This window comes from Athene noctua, chromosome 25 (genome assembly GCF_965140245.1).
Source record: "Athene noctua chromosome 25, bAthNoc1.hap1.1, whole genome shotgun sequence".
Classification (NCBI taxonomy): Eukaryota; Metazoa; Chordata; class Aves; order Strigiformes; family Strigidae; genus Athene; species Athene noctua.
Window position 1 is genome coordinate 2,268,602 of NC_134061.1, and position 19,180 is coordinate 2,287,781.

General features: G+C 59.4%; 1 protein-coding gene across 1 annotated transcript; it reads left to right on the forward strand.

Moving 5' to 3' along the window:
* The first annotated feature begins 2,749 nt into the window (after positions 1-2,749).
* Positions 2,750-12,679, forward strand: NFE2L1 (NFE2 like bZIP transcription factor 1). The gene is made up of 8 exons (XM_074926934.1): positions 2,750-2,807; positions 3,214-3,341; positions 3,540-3,747; positions 4,187-4,698; positions 9,372-9,587; positions 10,190-10,279; positions 10,701-10,862; positions 11,215-12,679. Exons 4-8 carry the CDS (start codon positions 4,189-4,191, stop codon positions 12,538-12,540), a joined length of 2,304 nt encoding a protein of 767 aa, XP_074783035.1. The 5' UTR covers positions 2,750-2,807; positions 3,214-3,341; positions 3,540-3,747; positions 4,187-4,188; the 3' UTR covers positions 12,541-12,679.
* Positions 12,680-19,180: the final 6,501 nt, after the last annotated feature.

Consider the following 19,180-nt stretch of genomic DNA (forward strand, 5'->3'; position numbering starts at 1 on the left):
CTGGTGGGAGGCTGAGCACAGCCCTGGGGAGGTTTTTAGGACGCTGCCACGCAGCTGGTTTATCCCTGTGGGGTGCAGTGGAGGGGACACACACACACACACACACACACACGATGGGGAGACGGTGCTTGAATAAAGCTCTCAAGGGAAGCAGCTCTACCACAAACCCCTCGGGGTTGGCAGCACCCCCAAACTTCTCACCGGGTGTGAAACGTGCTGCGAGGCAGCTCTTGGGACCGAGGGGGAACCGCTCTGGCAATGGGGCCGCCGCCGTTGCCTCAGCAAATTGCCAGTTGCAGCGCGACGTGGGCCTTGGGCCGCACCCCGGCTTTTGTGGGTGTTTTGTGGCTTGTTTTCCAGGAGGAGATTAGTGAGACGGAGCAACCGGGGCAGGGCAAGCCCATGACCCAAAATCGCTCGGACCTGGGTGCTTCCAGGTTCCTCGCCACCTTCCCCTGGCTGCTCGGGTTCCTTTTCCCTCCCTGGATGCTCTGGAGCTTCCCTGCTCGCAGCGCTGGGGCTATCTGGGTTTGGGGGGGCTTGCTCAGCCTGTCCCCTGTCTCTCAGCTGTGTCTGCAAGCTTGGTCCTTTTCATAAAGAATCAGAAAACTGGAAAGGACTTCAAGGATCATCTAATCCAACTTTTCTTGGCAAAAAGAAGGGGGTTCTGCTCACGCCGCTGCCCTGGGAAGACACCCACGGCTGGGAAACCTCACCCCGCTGCGAGGCGTCGGAGCCCACGCTCATTTTCCACGTTTTTTCAGATGAACTATTGTCTCTGGCATCCTGTTTGTCCCGGCGAGTTTCTGGGGCAGGGAAGAGGGTGTCTGGTTTTGGCAGCTGCAGCCGCTCCGGGCAGCTGCAGTGTTGCAGGAATAGCAGGCAGGGGTGGTGCTGCCCGCCTGCCCGTACCTCCTACCTGTCTGCCCTCACTGCCAGGTCTGCCAGGGGCTGCCCCTCGCCCCGTGGGTGCTGGCATTGATTTGGGCAGGAAGCCCAGGTCGTTCGATCGATGGGGAAGGTATAAATATCCTGCTCAGAGGCGACGGTTTTAACACCGACTTCACTCCGTGCTTATTTATTTAAATAGTTGATGGAGTTCTTTGGTGAGCTGGTGGTTGATCATCCCGGAGCGGTGAGGATGGGATGGGGGCCTGACGCTGGCCCCGTTCCTGCGGCTGTTTGCAGAGCCTTTCTGCTTCTGCTCCTGCAGCTTCGACAAAAGATCCCGGCGCTTTTTGTCGAGTGGTTTCAGAGCCACCGGCTGCGCAGCGCAGGTCCTCAGGCACCAGGTGAGGTGGTTGGGATGAGTTGCAGCCTTTCCCTCACCTTTGCTGGGTAGTTACTGTCTCAAAAGGCATCGAAAAGTCGAGACCTCGGCTGTTCAGTCAAACTCAAACTGGCTGGTGGGTTCCCCTGTGATAAGCAGCGGTGCTTGTGGGGAGACCCACGGACAGAGCGACTTGTTTTGGGCAGACAAGTGCCGACCAGACACACGGACAGTCCCTGGCAGGCGGTCTGTGTCGCAGGGAGCCCCGTCCCACTCCAAGCACCAGCACCCAGGGGCACAGAGCCCCCCCTCCCCGGGCTCTCCCCCTCCCCACAGAGGGAGGCTGGGAGTTACATCTCTAACACAACCATTTGCACCTCCAGCAGCTCCCACCGCCACGGGCGAGCAGCAGCCGACCAGGAGAGCTCGCTTTTCTCAACCCCAAAACAGGCCTGGGCGTAATGAGCAGGGGTATGCCAACTGGGCAGCTGCCGGAGCATGAAATTAAAGACTTTTAATTAGCGAAGGGCTGGAGCAATGAAGAAAGCAAAGCACGGGGTTAGCAGGCGATGCCCTGGCTGCGCTCCCAGCCCCGCCACTGTCTCACTGCAGGGCCCGAGGCGAAGCTCCGCGTTCGGCTTTGACTCAGTCCTGTCTGCAAGAGGCTCCGGTGGCTGCCTCGCACCTGCGCGGGGCCGGAGACCTGTGAGGGGTGACCGTGGGGCAGGGTCGTGTCTAGAGGCAGCGTTACCAGCCCCAGGGCCTGCGGTAGCCCAGGGGAGGCCCCCGGGCCGCTCCGCGGGGGGGGGGGGAGTGAGGCCGAGGAGCCGTGACCCCACCACAAGCCCCGGCTGTGGCGCGGCCCCCTGAGGAGGCCCGAAGCCGCCTCTACCCCCAGGAGGTGTCGGGATCGGGAGGCCTGGGGACACGGCGGGCCCCGGGGCGGTGGCGGGGCCCTGCGGGGCGATGGAGGCTCCGCCATGGCGGCCGCAGGCCTCGCCCTGCGCTGGGGGGCCTGGGGCGCTCGGTGCCATGGCAACAAGCTGCGGGGCGAAAGGGCGGTGTCCCTGTGTCGCAGGGATTGGTGCGCGCCGCTGCCAGTTAAGCGCCCGGACGGGCGGTAGGCTTCTGTGCGTCGTCTCATTGGCGGTTGTCGCCGTCGCTCGGCGAGAGCCTCGCGTTCCATTGGGCGGACGCCTTGTCACTCAATCGCCACGGGGGGCGCGTCGTGTTGTCTCTCTTCTCCTCTCCGATTGGCTCGGCGCGCGGCCGCCGGGCCAAGCACGGGATCCAGCGGCGCTGTCGGCGCGTCGATTGGCCGCTCGGCCTGCCTATCCAGACGGCGGCGGGGGCGGGAGCAACGCCTCACCGTCACCTTCCATTGGGCCGTCGCTCCGTCCCGCCTCCTTTTCCCTGTCGCTGATTGGCGGCGGCGCCGCGCGAGGCGGGAGGGGGAGGTGGTTGGCCAGGGCGGGGAGCGGGAGCGGGGCCGGTGGCAGCGGCGGGGCCGGGAGCGAGCGGCGGCGGCGGCGAGCGGGTAGCGGCGGGCGGCGGCGCGGAGGGGCCGGGGCCGCGGCGGCGGTGCGGGGGGTGCGGGCCGGGCCTGCGGGGCGGGGCGGGCGGCGCTGAGGGGACGGCGAGGCCGCGCGGCGGGGGGGGGGGGCGGGTCACGAGGCGGGGGGGGTCTTAAAGGGCCCGGGGCGGGGCGCGCGGGGAACGGCACATGGTCCCGCCGCCGCACCCCCCCCTCATTGCTCGGTAGCGCTGGGACACCCCCCCCCCGGCCCCGGGAGGGGAGAGCGGGCAGCTCCCGTGCCTTGGCGGCCCCTCCCGGGAGCCGCCCTGCCGGGCTGGGGGCGGGCGGGGCGGGAGGGGCGAAGCCGAGAGTCCCTCGGTCTGTTTTGCCGCCTGTGGAAAGCCCGTGACGGGATTTTGTTTCGTAGAGCTGCTGGGAACGGGGCTAAGGAGTGAAAGGGAGTCGGAGCTGGATTCCTTCGGAGAGGGGGGAAGTTGACGCACCGGCCTAAGAATAGCTCAGGGAGGGGAAGTACGGACAGGATTGTCGCCAGAGGTAACCTCCGCGGCGTGAGTTTCTGTGCCCGTGTTGTGTCAGGGAAATCAACCGCTCGAGTGAAATTCGCTCCGGTTCCTCAGGGGCCCGCGCGCGGGGAAGCCGCCGCCGTTTCCCGGTGTAGTAGGTCCATGTGCAGTGTTTAGGGTGGTGCCTCGTCGGCGCCTTATCGCGTTTGCTCTCTGGTTTATATTTCAGCTGCTGATGAAATCGCGGCCGGGAGCGGAGGAGTCTTTGGACCTTCCCATGATTGGGACCTTTGACTTGTAAAAGGTTCATTCAAGAAGCTTCGCTGACCAGAAGAGGGGAAGAGCAGCCGGTTGTGGGAGGGAGCGGACCCCGTCCTGGAGCGTGGGGAACCGGGGGGGGGGCGAGAGGACATCGCTGTATGTGGAGTTTTTGGACAGTAAGTCACTTGGATTTTGTATGTAGCTGCATGGTCTGGGTTATAAAGCGGTTCTGGAGGGAAGAAAAGGGAAGAGAGGGTGGAGGCTGTCTTCTAGGGAAGAGTTTGTTGCCTTCGTGAGATTTAAATCTTTAATTACACTCTGCTGGCCGACCACTGTGTTCAGAATTTCAAAAGGAAAACAAAGTTATCCTGAACCCAAAGTCTTGAACGTTCTTTAAACTTTTATCCTGTTGTTTAGCGATAACCTGAACGCCGAAGTTGTTGGTTTATTTTGTTTGTTTGAAAGTGGGGCAGAGGAAAGACAAACCCAACCAACCTGTTGTGTGGAGAATTCATCTGACGCTGGTGGTTTGGTTGGTTGGTTGGTGGTTTGTTGTTTTTTTTTTTTTTTCCAAATTCCCAAACCCTCCACCTGTTTTCTTTTCTCCTCCACTAGAAATGCTTTCTTTGAAGAAATATTTCACCGAAGGCCTCATCCAGTTCACCATTCTGCTCAGCTTGATCGGCGTTCGCGTGGACGTGGACACCTACCTGAACTCACAGCTCCCCCCTCTCCGGGAGATCATTCTTGGCCAGAGCTCCGCTTACACCCAGACCCAGTTTCATAACCTGCGAAACACCTTGGATGGATATGGCATCCACCCAAAAAGTGTAGACCTGGACTATTACTTCACCGCTCGCAGGCTGCTCAACCAGGTGAGGGCCCTGGACAGGTTTCAGGTGCCCACCACCGAAGTCAACGCCTGGTTGGTGCACAGAGACCCCGAAGGTTCCGTGTCTGGTAGCCAGCCCAGTGCTGGCATCGCCCTAGAAAACGGCAGTGGCCTGCAGGATGGGAGCAGCCCCGACAACGGGGTGAGGGAGAGTGGAGCTGAGCAGGGCTTTGGGGAAGAACTGGAAGATTTGGGAGCAGTGGCTGCCCCGGTGAACGGAGACCTGACCAAAGAGGTAGGCAGGATCTTCTTTTGCCTGGGGTGGGGGTGGAAAAGGGAGCCCTTCGGCGGGGGGGGGGGCTCTTGCCCTCTGGGATCCATCCGAGGGAGCAGCACTTGGTACGTTGTGTGTGTTTAAGCACTTGGGAAAAGTGGGTCCCTGCTTGGGAATGGCGCAATACTAAATTATGGTTCGGTTAGATGGCTCCAGGGGAATGTGTGGGGTGGTTTTTCCATTTTGTTTGGTTTATTCTTGGTCTGCGAGTAACAGCGAAAGGAGGGAGAAAGGGTTGGGGGTCAGCATTTCAACCTGTGCGCATAGCTTTGTGTTGTGAAACCGATAAAACCAGGCAGGGAAATAAACAGGGGCATTGGGTAACAGCCTCATCCCAGGTGTCGGGCGGGCGGTTGGGTTACTTGGCTCTGGAGTTCATCCAGTGGAGATGTTTGTTGCTTGGTTTTCATCACAGACGGGTGGGGAGAGGTGAACTGGAAAGTGGTTTATTTTTTTCTGTCTGAGCACAACCTTTCGGAGGCTGTGATGCAATGTTGGTCCCCGGGAGCTGCTGTTCTTTTTTTCCTTTTTGGCACCGCTCTCTTTGTCACGGCATGTTCGGCGTCTCCCTGGCCGTGGTGTGGGGGGATGTTTAGTGCTGATTTGCAGCGTCGGGTCCTTCCAGCGTCGTTCTTGCGTCTCATAAATTGTCCCTGGGACGAGCTGCTGGGCATGGTGGGGAGGGGGGGAGCCAAATTCAACTTCTGCCACCCCCTGTCCCCTGCAGCGAGGGGTGGGCAGCGTGGCAGGCAGCTGTCGCGGGTGCCTGGGGCTTTTGTCATGTGGCTTCGGCGCAGCAGTGGGCAGGGGATGGAGGGCGGGCAGCGGTGTGAACGCGTGCGGGCCGCGGAGACAAAGATGACGATTGTTTTGCGTTCGGTTATTGAGGGATGAGCGGCGGGGATGCTGCTGCAGGAAACGTGGATGGTGCCTCGGCTGTAGCTTCCCCCCGTCCCCGCAGGGATCTCCTGGCTCCGGAGGCCTTTGGGAGGTTTCACTCCTGAGAAGGAAAACCCCGCTCTGGGTTTACAACCGGCGACCTTGGAGGCGTCGAGGAGAGGCGCTTGGGTGGCGGAACACAAAGGCGAATGTTCACGCGTTCAGTTTTTTTCCCTGATAAATCCAGAGGGGCAGCTCCCTGTCTTGGGAATGGGAGGGGGGGGAAATTTGTTGAAACGCCTTGTTACAAGGTCAGGCACAGCCCGTGCAAGACTCCGCTGCCCTTCCCCAGGCTGCGGGTGTCGGGGCTGGGGGAACCCTTCACGCTCAGCACAGATTTTACCCAGAAACGCTGCGGGTTTGAGCGCTGAGAGGCCCCTAACGCTGCTCTTTTCCAGAGGCCTGTTTATTTTTGTCTGAAAATACAGCCCTGCGTTCGACACCCTCACACCCGCGCGCGGGGTGCAGCTGCAGACCCGCTCGGCTCAGGCCGGGCTCACCGGGAGCAAAACTCCCGGCCAGGCGGGGCGATGCTCCCGCAGGAGCCGGGGGAGATCCTGGCCTGCACCTCCCTTTATCGCGGGTGTTCAGGCCTCCCCGTTCTTCTTCAGGTCTCTATTATCTGGCTCTTTTTCTTTTTTTTTTTTTTCCCAAACGCTTGGTTTGGCCAGGAGAGGAGGGTGATTTTTCTGCCTCTTTATTTTTTTTCCCCCCTGAACACTTGGTTTGGGCAGGAGGGGAGGGTGATTTTTCTGTCTTTTTTTTTTTTTTTTTTTCCAAATGCTTGGTTTGGGCAGGAGAGGAGGGTGATTCTTCTGCCTCTCTTTATTTTTTTTTTTTTTTTCTTTCCCCCAAACGCTTGGTTTGGGCAGGAGGGGAAGATGATTTCTCTGTCTTCTTTCTGTTTTTTTCCCTGAACACTTCATTTGGACAGGAGAGTAGAGCAATTTTTCTGTCTTTTTTTTTTTTTTCTTTTTTTTCTTTTTTCCCCCCACCCACCCAAACGCTCGGTTTGGGCAGGAGAGGAGGGTGTCACAGCACCTGCAAGGTGCGTTGCACTGCCGGGGGCACAGCACCCGGGCACCCAGCGCCAGGAAATCCCGTCTGCCGAGCCGGCCTCACACACCCACGTCACATCGTCACACCGTCACCCGTCACATCACCCTCTCTTCTCTCCACCCCGGGGCCAGCAAGACCATACTCGCTGCTGCTGCGACGCTTCAAAGCACCGAATCTTTTTTCAGAACGTTACCCTAGTGGTTGATTTTTTTTTCAGGTGGGGGGGGGAGAGGGTGTGTTGTTTTTTGCTGGGGTGTTTTTTTTTTGTTTTTTTTTTTTGGGTGTCTTTGTCTAGAATCTTGACTCCCCAGTAAGTGCTGAGCAGCCACCCAGCCTTTCCAACAGGAATATTCTGCGAGCGATGCGGCTCCCGGCCTCTGGAAAGCACCTGCAAGGCTCAATCCTTCCACACACCCCCCCCCGTCCCTCCCCACCCCGTGCGTTAGGTGGACGATGACGATATGCAGATGTCTTTTAGGGCCGGGGTTTAAATTTTTCCATGACTTTTTCCCAGCGCTTAAAATATTGCGACTCCCTGCGGGTCGTGTGGGCCAGGCGCGACCTTGCTGGGGGAATTATTAATAATTTTAGGAGCTGGAGCTCACCCTTGGGTGCAGTGTGGGGCTCTGGGCTGTAGCAGCAGCTTTGGGGAATCACCCAAAATGGGGAATTCTTGTTATTGTTATATTTTTAAATGATTTTTTAAAAATTATTTTTTAACCCAGGGGTGCCCACTCCTCCTTAGCCTAAAGACAAAGCTCGGTTTAAACCCTCTGCAGCATTGGGGGTGGGGAAGGCGGGAGGCATCGCTGCCCGGTGCCGTTTCCACAACAGGAGGATAAAAATACGCGCGCCCGTCATGACATGTGATGAGCTGCTGGTGCTCAGCCTTGGCCCCGGGTGACAAAGCCCCCCCCCCCTCCTCCTCCACCCATCCCAAGACTTATTGAGGGGGGGGGGGGAATCTCCTTACACTTGGCCTTGCCGTGATTCCCACCGGCTCTCAGGGTGGGCTGTGCCCCAGGTGGGGGTCTGGGGGGGTGAGGAGCAGGCGAGGGGTTGTGCTTTAACACACACGGACCCCCCCGCACCCCCCCTGCGTTGACTGACTTGGGGGGGGGGGCGGGGGGGGCTCTCTCTCCGGGCCGGGGTCTCCCGGGGGGGGAAGGAGCCAAGGTCACCCCGGTCTTTCCTCCCTCCCTCCCTCTATCCGCGGCGGGGCCTCTGGGACGAGCCCCCCCCCCGCCGCTGTCGGCGCAGGGCGAGGCCGGGGGTGGGGGGGGCGGCCCCGCTGCGCCAGGGCGGGGGAGCGGCCCGGTGGGCGCCTCGCAATCGCTCATTGGCTGAGGCAACGGCCGTCGCCGTCATTGATTGGTTGGGGCGGTGGCTCCCGGCGGTGCGGATTGGTCGAGGCCGCCGCCCGGGCGTGGGGCGGGGCTTGGCGGGTTCCATTAGCGGCGCGGAGAGAAAAGTGGGGGGGGGGCGGTGGGCGTGGCCCGGCGCCGCCGCATCCCGGCGGGGCGGGGCAGGGGGCGGGGCTTGGCCGCCGCCGCAGCCAAGGTAACGGCGGGGGAGGGGCGGGCGGGGCGCGCCGCAGCCCGGCCCGGGCAGGGCGGCGGGAGCCGAGCCCAGCCTGAGCCCGGCCCAGCCTGAGCCCGGCCCCGCCGAGCGGGGGGCGCCGCCGCCGCAGCTAAACCGCTCCCGGGGGGGGCGGGGGCGGCTCCTGCCGCCGCAGCAGCGGGGCCGCGGGCACCTGTGGCCGGTGGGGCGGAGCGGAGCGCGGCTCCCCGGCCGCCCCGGCCGGCGATGCGTGCGCGGCACCGCGCCCCGGCCAGCCCGCCCCGCCGCCGCCTCCCCCCCGCCCCGTTCCCCCGGGGACCATGATCGGCGTGTGCCGCGGCCCGGGCGGCAGCTGGGGACATGAGAAAGGTACCGGGGCCGCTCCGGTGGAGGGAGGGCGGCCGTTCCCCGGTGCTGCGGGGATGCTGCCGGGCCGCTGGTGGCGAGGGAGGGAGCGGGGCTGGTGGCGGAGAGCGAGGGGGGGGGGGGGGCGGATGACCCGGGGGAGGCGCGGCGCGGCGGCGCAGGCTGCCGGGAGGCGGGGGCTGCGGGGCGGGGACCGGCGGTTTGGGCGCAGGGCAGGCTCCGTGGGCGGCGGGGGTGCCCCGGGGAGGGGGTGAGAGGTGCGGGGGGGGGGGGTGGTGTTTGCGGGCAGCCCGGGGCCGGCGGTGGCGGCTCAAGTTGCATCAGGTGGGTGGAAATGCGGGGATTTTCCTGCCGGCGCACCCCACCCCTTATGCAAATGGCCGGGATGGCACCACGGGCTGATGCAAGGCGGCCACGGCGCAGCCACCGCCGCGACGTGGGCCCGGGCGGCCCCAGCCGCCTCTCCCGGTGGCGGGCGGGCGGCCATGGGCGGTGGGGAGGGGAGGGCCGGCCTCGCCCGCCATGCAGAGCCCGCAGAGCCGCTCTCGGGGATCCCGGGATGCAGAAAGGCCCCGGGTCACCGAGGAAAAGCGGGGTGCCCGGCGGGTGGGCTGCGGGTCAGGCTTCAGAGGGGAGGGTGGGTCCCTTGGGAGGGGCCGGTGGGTGGGGACCCTGCCCAGGGCTGAAGGAAAATGTGGTCTGTCTTTCAGGACATCGATTTGATTGACATCCTGTGGAGACAGGATATTGATCTCGGCGCTGGGCGAGAGATTTTTGACTACAGCCACCGTCAGAAAGAGAGCGAAGTGGACAAAGAGCTGAGCGATGGGAGGGAGCGTGGGGACAGCTGGAGGAGCGGAGGGAACGAGGGCTTGGATAGAAACCTGCTAGTTGATGGAGAGACCGGGGAGAGTTTCCCTGCACAGGTAAACACCCCCCCCCCCCGGGGCCACCCGGGTTGGGGTCTGCACCCGCCGTGCTGCAGCGTCCCGGGGCGGAGGGGAGGCGAGCGGAGCCACGTCACGTGTGACTTTCACCTGGGGGATCTGCTGAGCCGTAGGATCAGGGTTTTCCCTGGGTGGACGAGAGGATTTGATGCTGGGAACGTGCAGGCAGCCCGCTGGGCCGGGGAGCCGCAGCGAAGGCGGGCAGGGGAATGGCCGTGTGGCCGTTGGCAGGACGCTAAGGACGAGGGCGGCTGGTTCTTGCCGTGCCTTTGGGTTGTCTGGCAGAGGCGGTGGTGGCGCGGGCAGGCGCAGAGTCCCCTCCAGCCCCTAGCCGAGTCCTTGCGCTGGCAGGAGGTGAGGCTTGCCGGGAGCACAGGCAGCACGTTTCCTTTCCCCGCTGCGCTCGGGGAGGGGTGGGGGGGGGGGGCCGTTCTGAGCAGGAGGATGGAGCCTGCGAAGCACTGGGTGGGGCCTCTGGCTCTTTTTTGGATGCGCTGTAATAAAACCCTGCTGTAAGGAGCTCGTTTCTCATCACCACCTCTCTAATCCCGCGGCTACGATTGCTTGTGTTTTTACATCAGGTGCCCGGTGCGGAGGATCAGACAGCCCTGTCCCTGGAGGAGTGCCTTAGGCTGCTGGAGGCCACCTTCCCTTTCGGGGAGAATTCGGAGGTGAGCGGATGGGGTGACGGTTTCTGCCCCTCAGCAGATCTGGAGGCAGCAGTGGCTCCGCCTCGCTCGCTCGCTCGCCGGGGTTTCGCTGCCTCTTGTACCCCTAAACCCAGACCGCAGAACCGGGAGTAAATTGGGTTATGCTGCTTAAGGAGGCTCCAGGCATCGTGCCTGCGAACCCAGCGGCGGTGGTGGAGGATGGTGGGGTGGGTGGGTGGGGGGGGAGGTGGGTGGTCACAATTAATTGAAGACTTGCTTTGCTTCTCATTAGTTCATAGTGAACTGTGGAGGAATAGCCGCAACCGGTTTGCTTTGAACAAAGGAGAAGCGATTGCCCGCGCGGAGGTGGAAGGGCACTGGGGATTGCTGCTGCCTGGCCGTGGCCGAGCAGCCGGGGACTGACTCTGCCTCACGTGGTTAGTTTCCAGCTGCGGATGTCTCCACCCTGAGCGAAGCCGTGTCCAGCGAGAGCAGGTCTGCGGGCATCCAGACCGGCCTGCTGTCTCCTCTCCTCGCCGAGACCGAGTCGCCCTTCGATCTGGAGCAGCAGTGGCAGGACCTCATGTCTATCATGGAAATGCAGGTGAGCTCGAGGCGGAATCGCGGGGCGGCGTTTGCCCCTCCGGCCGCGCGTCGTTGCTCCATCCGATTTAGGGCCGAAGGCTCGTCCCCAAGCACCTGGTTCCCGGACGATTGTGGCTTGGGGTTGGTCTCAGCTGCTTTGGCGTTGTCCCCGCCGGCGTGGTGACGCCGTGCTGCCCTCGCTGCTGCTGTTTTAACCCTCCTGCGGCTGGCGGATGCTGCTGGAGAGAGCTCGTGCCGCGGGATCCAGCAGCGCTCTCCGGCCTCTTTTTTTTTTTTTTTGGCACGTGCCGGGGGCGAAGGCAGGGCTGGAGCGTGGCTCATTTCACCGAGCTGTTCCGCATCTCTTCCAGGCTATGGAAGTGAACAACACAACCGCTGAAACCCTGTACAACGGCACGAGCGGAGACCTGCTGACTTCTAACTACAGCCTGGCTCCGAACACTCCCATCAATCAGAATGTCAGCCTGCATCAGGCCTCTCTGGGTAGCTGCTCACAGGACTTCTCGCTCTTCAGCTCGGAAATCGAAAGCCCCTCCATGGCTGGCAGCTCGGCCCTGCTCCAGCTGGCGCCGGACAATTCCACCGGCCTCAACAGCACCTTTGGCTCCACCAACTTGAGCGGCATCTTCTTCCCTCCGCAGCTGAACAGCACGGTCAACGAGACGGCCGGCCCCGAGCTGCCCGACCCGCTGGGGGGTCTCCTGGACGAAGCCATGCTCGACGAGATCAGCTTGATGGACTTGGCCATTGAAGAAGGTTTCAACCCAGTGCAGGCCTCGCAGCTGGAAGAGGAGTTTGATTCCGACTCAGGTCTTTCTCTGGATTCTGGCCACAGTCCTGCTTCCCTGAGCAGCTCAGAAGCCTCTTCCTCCTCCTCCTCTTCCTCCTCATCCTCTTCCTCCTCCTCGTTTTCTGAGGAAGGAGCTGTCGGCTACAGCTCAGACTCTGAAAACGTGGACTTTGAAGAAGCAGAAGGGGCGGTTGGATACCAGCCAGAGTACAGCAAGTTCTGCCGCATGAGCTACCAGGACCCGTCGCAGCTCCATTACTTGCCTTACCTGGAGCACGTCGGCCACAACCACACCTACAACATGGCACCGGGGGCGCTCGACCCCGAGGAGCCCAAACTGCCCAGCGCGGGGAAGAAGAGCAGCAAGGAGAAGCCGTCCGAGTTCCTGGATAAACAGATGAGCAGGGACGAGCATCGAGCCAGAGCCATGAAGATCCCTTTCACCAACGACAAGATCATCAACCTGCCCGTGGAGGAGTTCAACGAGCTCCTCTCCAAGTACCAGCTCAGCGAGGCGCAGCTGAGCCTGATCCGCGACATCCGGAGGCGAGGCAAGAACAAGATGGCTGCCCAGAACTGCCGCAAGAGGAAACTGGACACCATCCTCAACTTGGAACGGGACGTCGAGGACTTGCAACGGGACAAGTCCAAACTGCTCAGGGAGAAGGTGGAATTCCTCAAATCCATCCGCCAGATGAAGCAAAAGGTGCAGAACCTCTACCAGGAAGTGTTCGGCCGCCTGCGGGACGAGAACGGCCAGCCCTACTCCCCCAGCCAGTACGCCCTGCAGTACGCCAGCGACGGCAGCGTCATCTTGATACCTCGGGCCGTGGCCGACCAGCAGGCCCGGCGGCAGGAACGGAAACAGAAGGACCGGAGGAAGTGAAGGGCCGGCGACGCGGGAGGAGTGGGACACTCGCTCAAGTGAGAACTGGAGAAGGGCTGAGCCTGGAAGTACTTAGAGGAACTTTCATGCCTTCTTATCCGATATATCTTCTCAAAAAAAAAAAACAAACAAAAACAAACGTGACTGCTGCCGGTCAGTGTACGGGAGAGACTGGGAGAGACTGCGGGAGCTGCAGGCTGAGGGGAGGGCTCCCTGCGGGGAGGGGCGAGCACCCTGCACTGCCCAGCCCGGCGCCTTCCACAACCTGGAATCCTTTGAGCGCAGGAAACCGAGCTGGCATCACTGGTGGGGAGATTGGCAGAGGTGGAAAAACTACTGTTAGGAACTGGCTTTAAATAAGAAAAGAGATTTAAGAAAATGAACTTAAAAACAAGTTATAGGAGAGACATTTTTCTGAACTTCCAAAGTTCTGTGATTTCAGGTAGTTGGTGTTTTTTTTTTTTTTTTCCTTTTTTTTTTTTTTTTCCCCTCCTTTTTTTCCTTTTTCCTGAACCAGTTTTGACATCGGTGTGTGTGATTCAATCTGACTTAATTCCAGATTAACCAACATCCCTTCCTAGATCAGACCAGTGCACACATGGAAACACAAGTGGTGTGACTTCCATTAACCCTTTCCAGTCCGAGGAAGCTCAGAGGAGGGGAGGGGGGCTCACAACTGTTACTGTACGTGTGGAGGAGCTGTGACACCTCGGGGCCAGGGGTGGGATGTTGGGGTCGGGGGGGGGGGTGCGGGGGCATGTAGAGCTTTAGGATTTTGGGGATGGGGCAGGGGGGGAGAGAAGGTGTGTGGAACTGGAGAGGGTTAACAGAACCGGTGCGATCTGCGTCCCCCTACCACACTCGGAGCATGTCACTGCCGCCGAGCCCACGCAGCAGCCTGCATGCAAACGCTGTCTTCTTCTCCCACTGACGGGCTGGGGAACTGCTTCAGGAGGAAGGTGGGGAGGGTCGCTGGGTCACCCCCCCCAGCTGCCCGGGGGCAGCGTACAGCACAAGGGGAGCAGAGGGTCCCCGCCCCGGGCCGTGGGCTTGTCACTTATAGAAATTAGACAGCTGTTAGGATTCCTGTTTCTTAACCGCGCTTTGATTTTTTAGGGCTTCAGCCCTGGTTTTCCCTATAGGGTCTAGAGTGCTTGTGTTGAGTAAAAGGGAGAAGCCCAAACGTTCAAAGCTGCTAAATGTTCTCTTTGCCATAAAGATTCAGTGTAACCGTGTGATCACATTATAGGATTCTCTTCTGTCCCTAGGTGTTGGTCTGACTTCCTTTGTTTTCAGGAGGGGGGTGGGGGTAGTGCCTTGATCACTGTCCGTCTCCGCCACGGAGACGATCCTAGAAGCTGTATTTACAATATAGCACAGCTGGGAGTGTACTGACTTTACCAGCAACTGAAAAAAAGCTTAAAAATGGCTTTTCCTAGCCAGTCCTGTGCATGTGATACGGGGTGAGGGCGGCGCGTCGGAGGGAAGACTCGGGGTGGTGACTCGAGGGAAGGAAACCTGGTGATGCAGGAGGGAGGCCTGGAGCAGCCCGCGGCGCTGCCCGGAGGGGAGAGGTCTGGCCCTGGGCACAGTTTTCCAGGCTACGGGGAAAGCAGTTGGACCTCCTCGGGGCGTGTTGTGGGGGGGTCGGTGTGGGACGGACTCGCCCAGGCCCCGGCGGACTCTGTCCTGGACTCCTGAGACTCAACGGCTTTACTTAAGCATGAGATGAAGCACAAGTGGTGGAGATGTGGGTGTGGGGAGGTTGGAAGGGAGCCCTGCGTGTATGTTTTAAATTATTTTCCTCTTAGAAACTTTTATTTTAATGATCTGTGACCTGTCAGGGAAAGAAGAGAGATTGTGTGAGCACAGGACAAAAATAAAACGGCTTATTCACTGTACAAGCATGTTTCATGGATTTTTTTTTTTTAAAAAAAGATTAAGCATGTCTGGGCAACAAAACAGCCTCTGCTTGTGGGTCCTTCTCCCCCACAGTAGCTCCTGGCCCAGCTGGGCTGAGCTGGGAGCAGGTTGGGTTTGCCTCCAGCCAGGGTCTGGGCAGGGAGTGGCTGCCACCCCGGCCTGCAGGTAACAGCCTCGCAGGGGAGGAAAATGAAAAGCTCCTCGCTTGTGGGAAACACGACACGATCTTCTTAAAGCAAGCCCAGGAGAAGCGTGTTTCCAGTTCAAGGTGGAGCAAGTCCTGGGTCCGAAGGCCCAGCCCCACTCCTTGGCGCTTCGACTCCCGTGCCCGGAGCCTCGTGTCCTGCTCTGGGTGAGCAAATGGCCTCGGTGCAGCTCGAACCTTCACAGCAGGTTTGGGCTGTAGCGTTGGTGACGGAGCCAAAGTTTATTCAAGCCCGGGTGTATTTCTATCGGGGCTCTGCAGGCCGGCTCCTGCCCCGGCTCCCTCCCCGCAGGACGAGGCCCAGGCAGGCCCGGGGAGAGCCAAGCCTTTGTTTGGAGCAGCGGAGCTGACAGCGGGGCACTGCTGACCCCCCCTCACTGCCCCTTTGGGCTAGTGGCCGGGGGAAGGTCTGGCCGTGAGCCCGCGGGCAGCTGCCAGGCCGGCGCTGGCTCCAGCCCCTGGTTTGCAGCCTCGTTGCCCAGGCAGGGCTCAGCAAAACTCGGTTCCCACCCAGCTGAGCTCAAGGACAGGCCCTGACTTTGCTGGGGAGCAGCACGGGGAGGGGGACAAACGGCTCTTAAACCGGGCTGGCACCAAAAAAACCTCTGTCTTGAGCCAGGCAGGAACCCAGGGCCTGCAGAAGCCGCCACGCGCAGCTCAGGTGAACAAAGTGGGGCTGGAAAACTGCTCCTGGGAAATGCTGATGCACCAGCAAGAGACTGGGCCGGTGCTGTCGCTGCACTTAAAAAGCAGCACTTTGGGATGCCTGTGGCTCAGCGCCCTATCAATCATTTCTATATATTTTTGAGTTCTAGACGCCTTTCTTCAAGGCTTTACTACCCACCGCCTTACTGGCACGTTGCGTTTTCTCATCTGCTAGCGTTATTATGCAGCAATTCCCGCGCCCTGATGTTGAATATTCAGTCAAAGCCAGAACGCCCGGGTGAGCCGCCGCGTTGGGGGGCACCAAAGCCTCGTGGCCACCAGCCTTGGCCACAAGCCACGCTGCCAGCCCCACTCCGCTCCCCAGCGGTCTTCCACTGGGCTTTCCGTGGGGTAAATGTCATTTTCCTGGGGATTAAACCTCTCCTTATGGGACTGGAAGAGTTCATCTACTCCTGCTGCCGGAGTTGAGCCCAGGCCAGCTCTACACACAGCAACAGCTCAGCCAAGGGGAACGCGAAGCATTAAAATGCTCACTCTGAGGTGCTTCCCGTCTCTCTTCCCAGGCTCTAGGGTATTTATTCCAGATATTCCTTCAGGGGCTGTTTTAGAATGTAATATCGGCTTGCAAAAAAAAAAAAAAAAAACCACCAAAAAAAAAAACCCGCAAGGGTTTTCTGTGCCCTGGTGATGCTGTGAGGAGGTTAGAGCCCCCCACCCCCGGCAGGGTTCCTCCCCCTCCCTGGCCGGGGAAGGGAAGCAGAGCCCGGGTGCGGAGGGACGCACACACGGTGCTACCCCGATTCTGCTCTCCCTTTGCTGCCTCTTCTCTGCAAAACGGGACCTTTTATGTGGCGTCTGCGCTCCTGCGCTCACACACGTCCTTGTTCACGCGCAGAGGAACCAGCAAAGCCCCCACCTGCCTCTCGGGAGGTTACAGGTGAGCAAAAAACGCTGTTCCCCAGCCTCCGGGTACAGCTTCAGAGCAGCGAGGCTGACAAAATCCATCCCCCTCCGGCAGCGAGGGGCAGCGATTTGGGAGCTCAAGCAGCTCCTTACCCCCGGGGCTGTCAGGCTGCTGTCAGAAGCTCCGGCTGCCTGCCAGCCCATAATCAGGTGAAGTGCAGACCTGTCATTTGCCAAAGCAGGAAGCACTTAGCCACCAGCGGGGCCTCGTGCCTCTGATCTCGGCGAGACGCGGCTCAGCGGCCCTTTGAACCCGCGTCCGGCTGCCGCCCGAGCCCTCAGCGCGCGCTCGCGGCCCGCGCCAGGCCCTGGTTTTTCTGCCAGGCTGCACGGGGGGGGACGGAGGAGCTGCCCCTCTCCTGCCCCGCTTCTGGCAGCCCAGGGCGGCAGCGAGCCTGGGGAAGACCCCGTCGCCATCGCCCCCAGATCTCTGAGCACGTTACAAGGGTCGTGCCTCGGTTTCTCCAGAGGTTGCCCGTCCCGCTTACACAGTGCCACAGCCAGGGACAACCGGGACCCAGAGATCCGGTGCCTGCCTGCGGCTCACGCAGGAGCCCCCACGTACTCCACAGTCCCACCTCCGGGATGAAGCAACCCGCATCTTCCAGCTACCTGCTGCGATCGATCGCCCCAGAGCCTCCCCAGGGAACTGCAGCTTTCTGATGTTCAATTAAGTGGACGTTACCCCTTCCATCTCTAGTGATTAATACAGCTTTAATTGCTGCTTCTGCTGGCTGCTGGGGCAGGGCAGACATTTCGCCACCCCGCCGGGTAGAGGCTTGTGCTGCTGCAAATAACCTGGATTTCAACCGGCTGCGTAGTTCTGCAGCCCCGAGTGCCAAGAGCCTCTGTTCAGCCCTAAACACCCCCCAAAACCTTGCTGCAAACGCCAGAAAACTCTGAGCCAGGAGCCACAATCCGGGAACGCTTCGGCCCACCCCGCTTGTCCATGCTGCTGCATGGAGCACGGAGCAGAGAGGACGGGTCTACTCCTCTCTCCCCACGCAGGAGCTCGTGGCCTTCAGCGAGGCCACACCAAGAATAAAGCAAGGCCATCTTCATCTCCAGCCACGCAGACAGTCACGAGAACCATCGCCGAGCTGTAATAACCCGTCCGTAAACGCAAAGTCTGCTCAACGTTCCGGTGAGAATTGAAGTAAAGGTCACTTACCCCCCGCTCTGGTGCCGGATCCTGGCGAGGAAACGCACGCTCCTGACTCAAGCAGCATCTTGCTACATCAAACGAGGTCCCGCATCACAGCTAATCCTCTTGTCTCCAGGGGCGAGACTCCACTCGGGCCTCTAGACACTAACTTCTACGCCACTTCTCTTCTCCAGACAGAAGTCAACATAAACCAGAACCTGCTGTCAGCTGCTCCAAAGCTCCTGCTGCTGTCCACACCCAGATCGGAGCCACGGGCTACCCTGGGCTGCGTCAGAGCTAACCTCGCTCCCAGCACCGCGGCCGCAGGCTCCCTTCCCTCCGTGACCTGCTCTACACCTCGTCCCTCATCTCACGCACAAAGAGCTGGAGGAAGGAGCAAGGTAGAGAAGAAAAAAATCAGCATTATAAATCTAAAATTTTATTGAGACAAAAAACTGACAGAGCTTGGTATGAAGTTAAAATCCAAACACGTACTTTACATTTAAACAACGTTTTCACAGAAACCTAAACACATGCTTTTAAAAAAAGGTTTGTACAATGCAAGTCTAGATACATACCACCCTACAAGGAGGTGCCAGGAGTCTGGTGGGGCTCATGACTCCAGACATTAAATAGTTCAGTATTTGTAATAAATCTGATTAAAAAAAAAAAAACAACTCAGAAGATTCAGGGTAACACATCCGGCTCCAGCACCAACGTCTGGCTTCCTACAAACAATCACTTGTTATGGGAGAATACAGAATTGATTTTTTTTTTTTTTTTTTTTTGTCTTGTGCTGCTGTTGATTTCATCTCCCTTCCACAACTAAAGGGTTCCCAATGCTGCTGGCTGGACAGTCAAATTAAGGTGAGAAAAGGAACAAGTAGTCAGAAGTCTCTCTTCCCCCCAAATTTTGAGAAATAGCACCTTATAACGGAAAGGGTAGAAAGGCTTTTAAAGGGTTAAAATCCATTCCCGCCCCACACCCCACCCTCCCACATACAATGCATGTGTCAGTAACTGGCAGTTCTGCTTCAGGACAATACGAATCACAAGTTTGCATTTTCACAAGTCTCCCCTCACCCCCCCTACCACCACCCCCCCTCACAAAAAAAAAAAAAAAAAAAAAAATTTGCTCGCAGGGTTTTGAGGATCTTGGCTCCAGAGATTTGGACGTTCACAGTTTCAGTCTCGTGTCAGTGTCCCTGTCTCCCTAGTTCTGTCATCAATACTGGGCTCTTTCCCTCCCCCTCTGCTTTTTTTTTTTTTTTTTTAATTTTCTTTTTTTTCTCCTTTTCTGTATTCAGGTTCTAAAAAAGATCTGGAAACGATCTGGAACATTGTCACCAGACCTCATCTCCCCAATTAAACAAGAGAACAATTTTCCCCACATCCCTCCCGCCCCAGCCCCCCCCCCAAAACCAATACACCAGTAAATAGCAAAAGAAAAAACAAAAACAAACAAACAAAAAAAACCAAACAAAAAACCCCCCAAAACCTACACACATGCTACGCCGTAAAAATGCAGAGTTAACACTATTGGGAAGAAGGCTGTGGGTTGCTGAGATGGTCTTTGAAGAATAAGCAGTATCCATCTGCACTCCCTTTCCCCAGCCCACCCATCACCAGTGATAGTCCTTCATGGAAGGGGCTTTGCTTCCTCTCCCACAAGCTGCAAAATAGACAGCCTTGAAACAAACACCCCGATTTTCCCCCTAACACTCCCCCCCAAATATCCC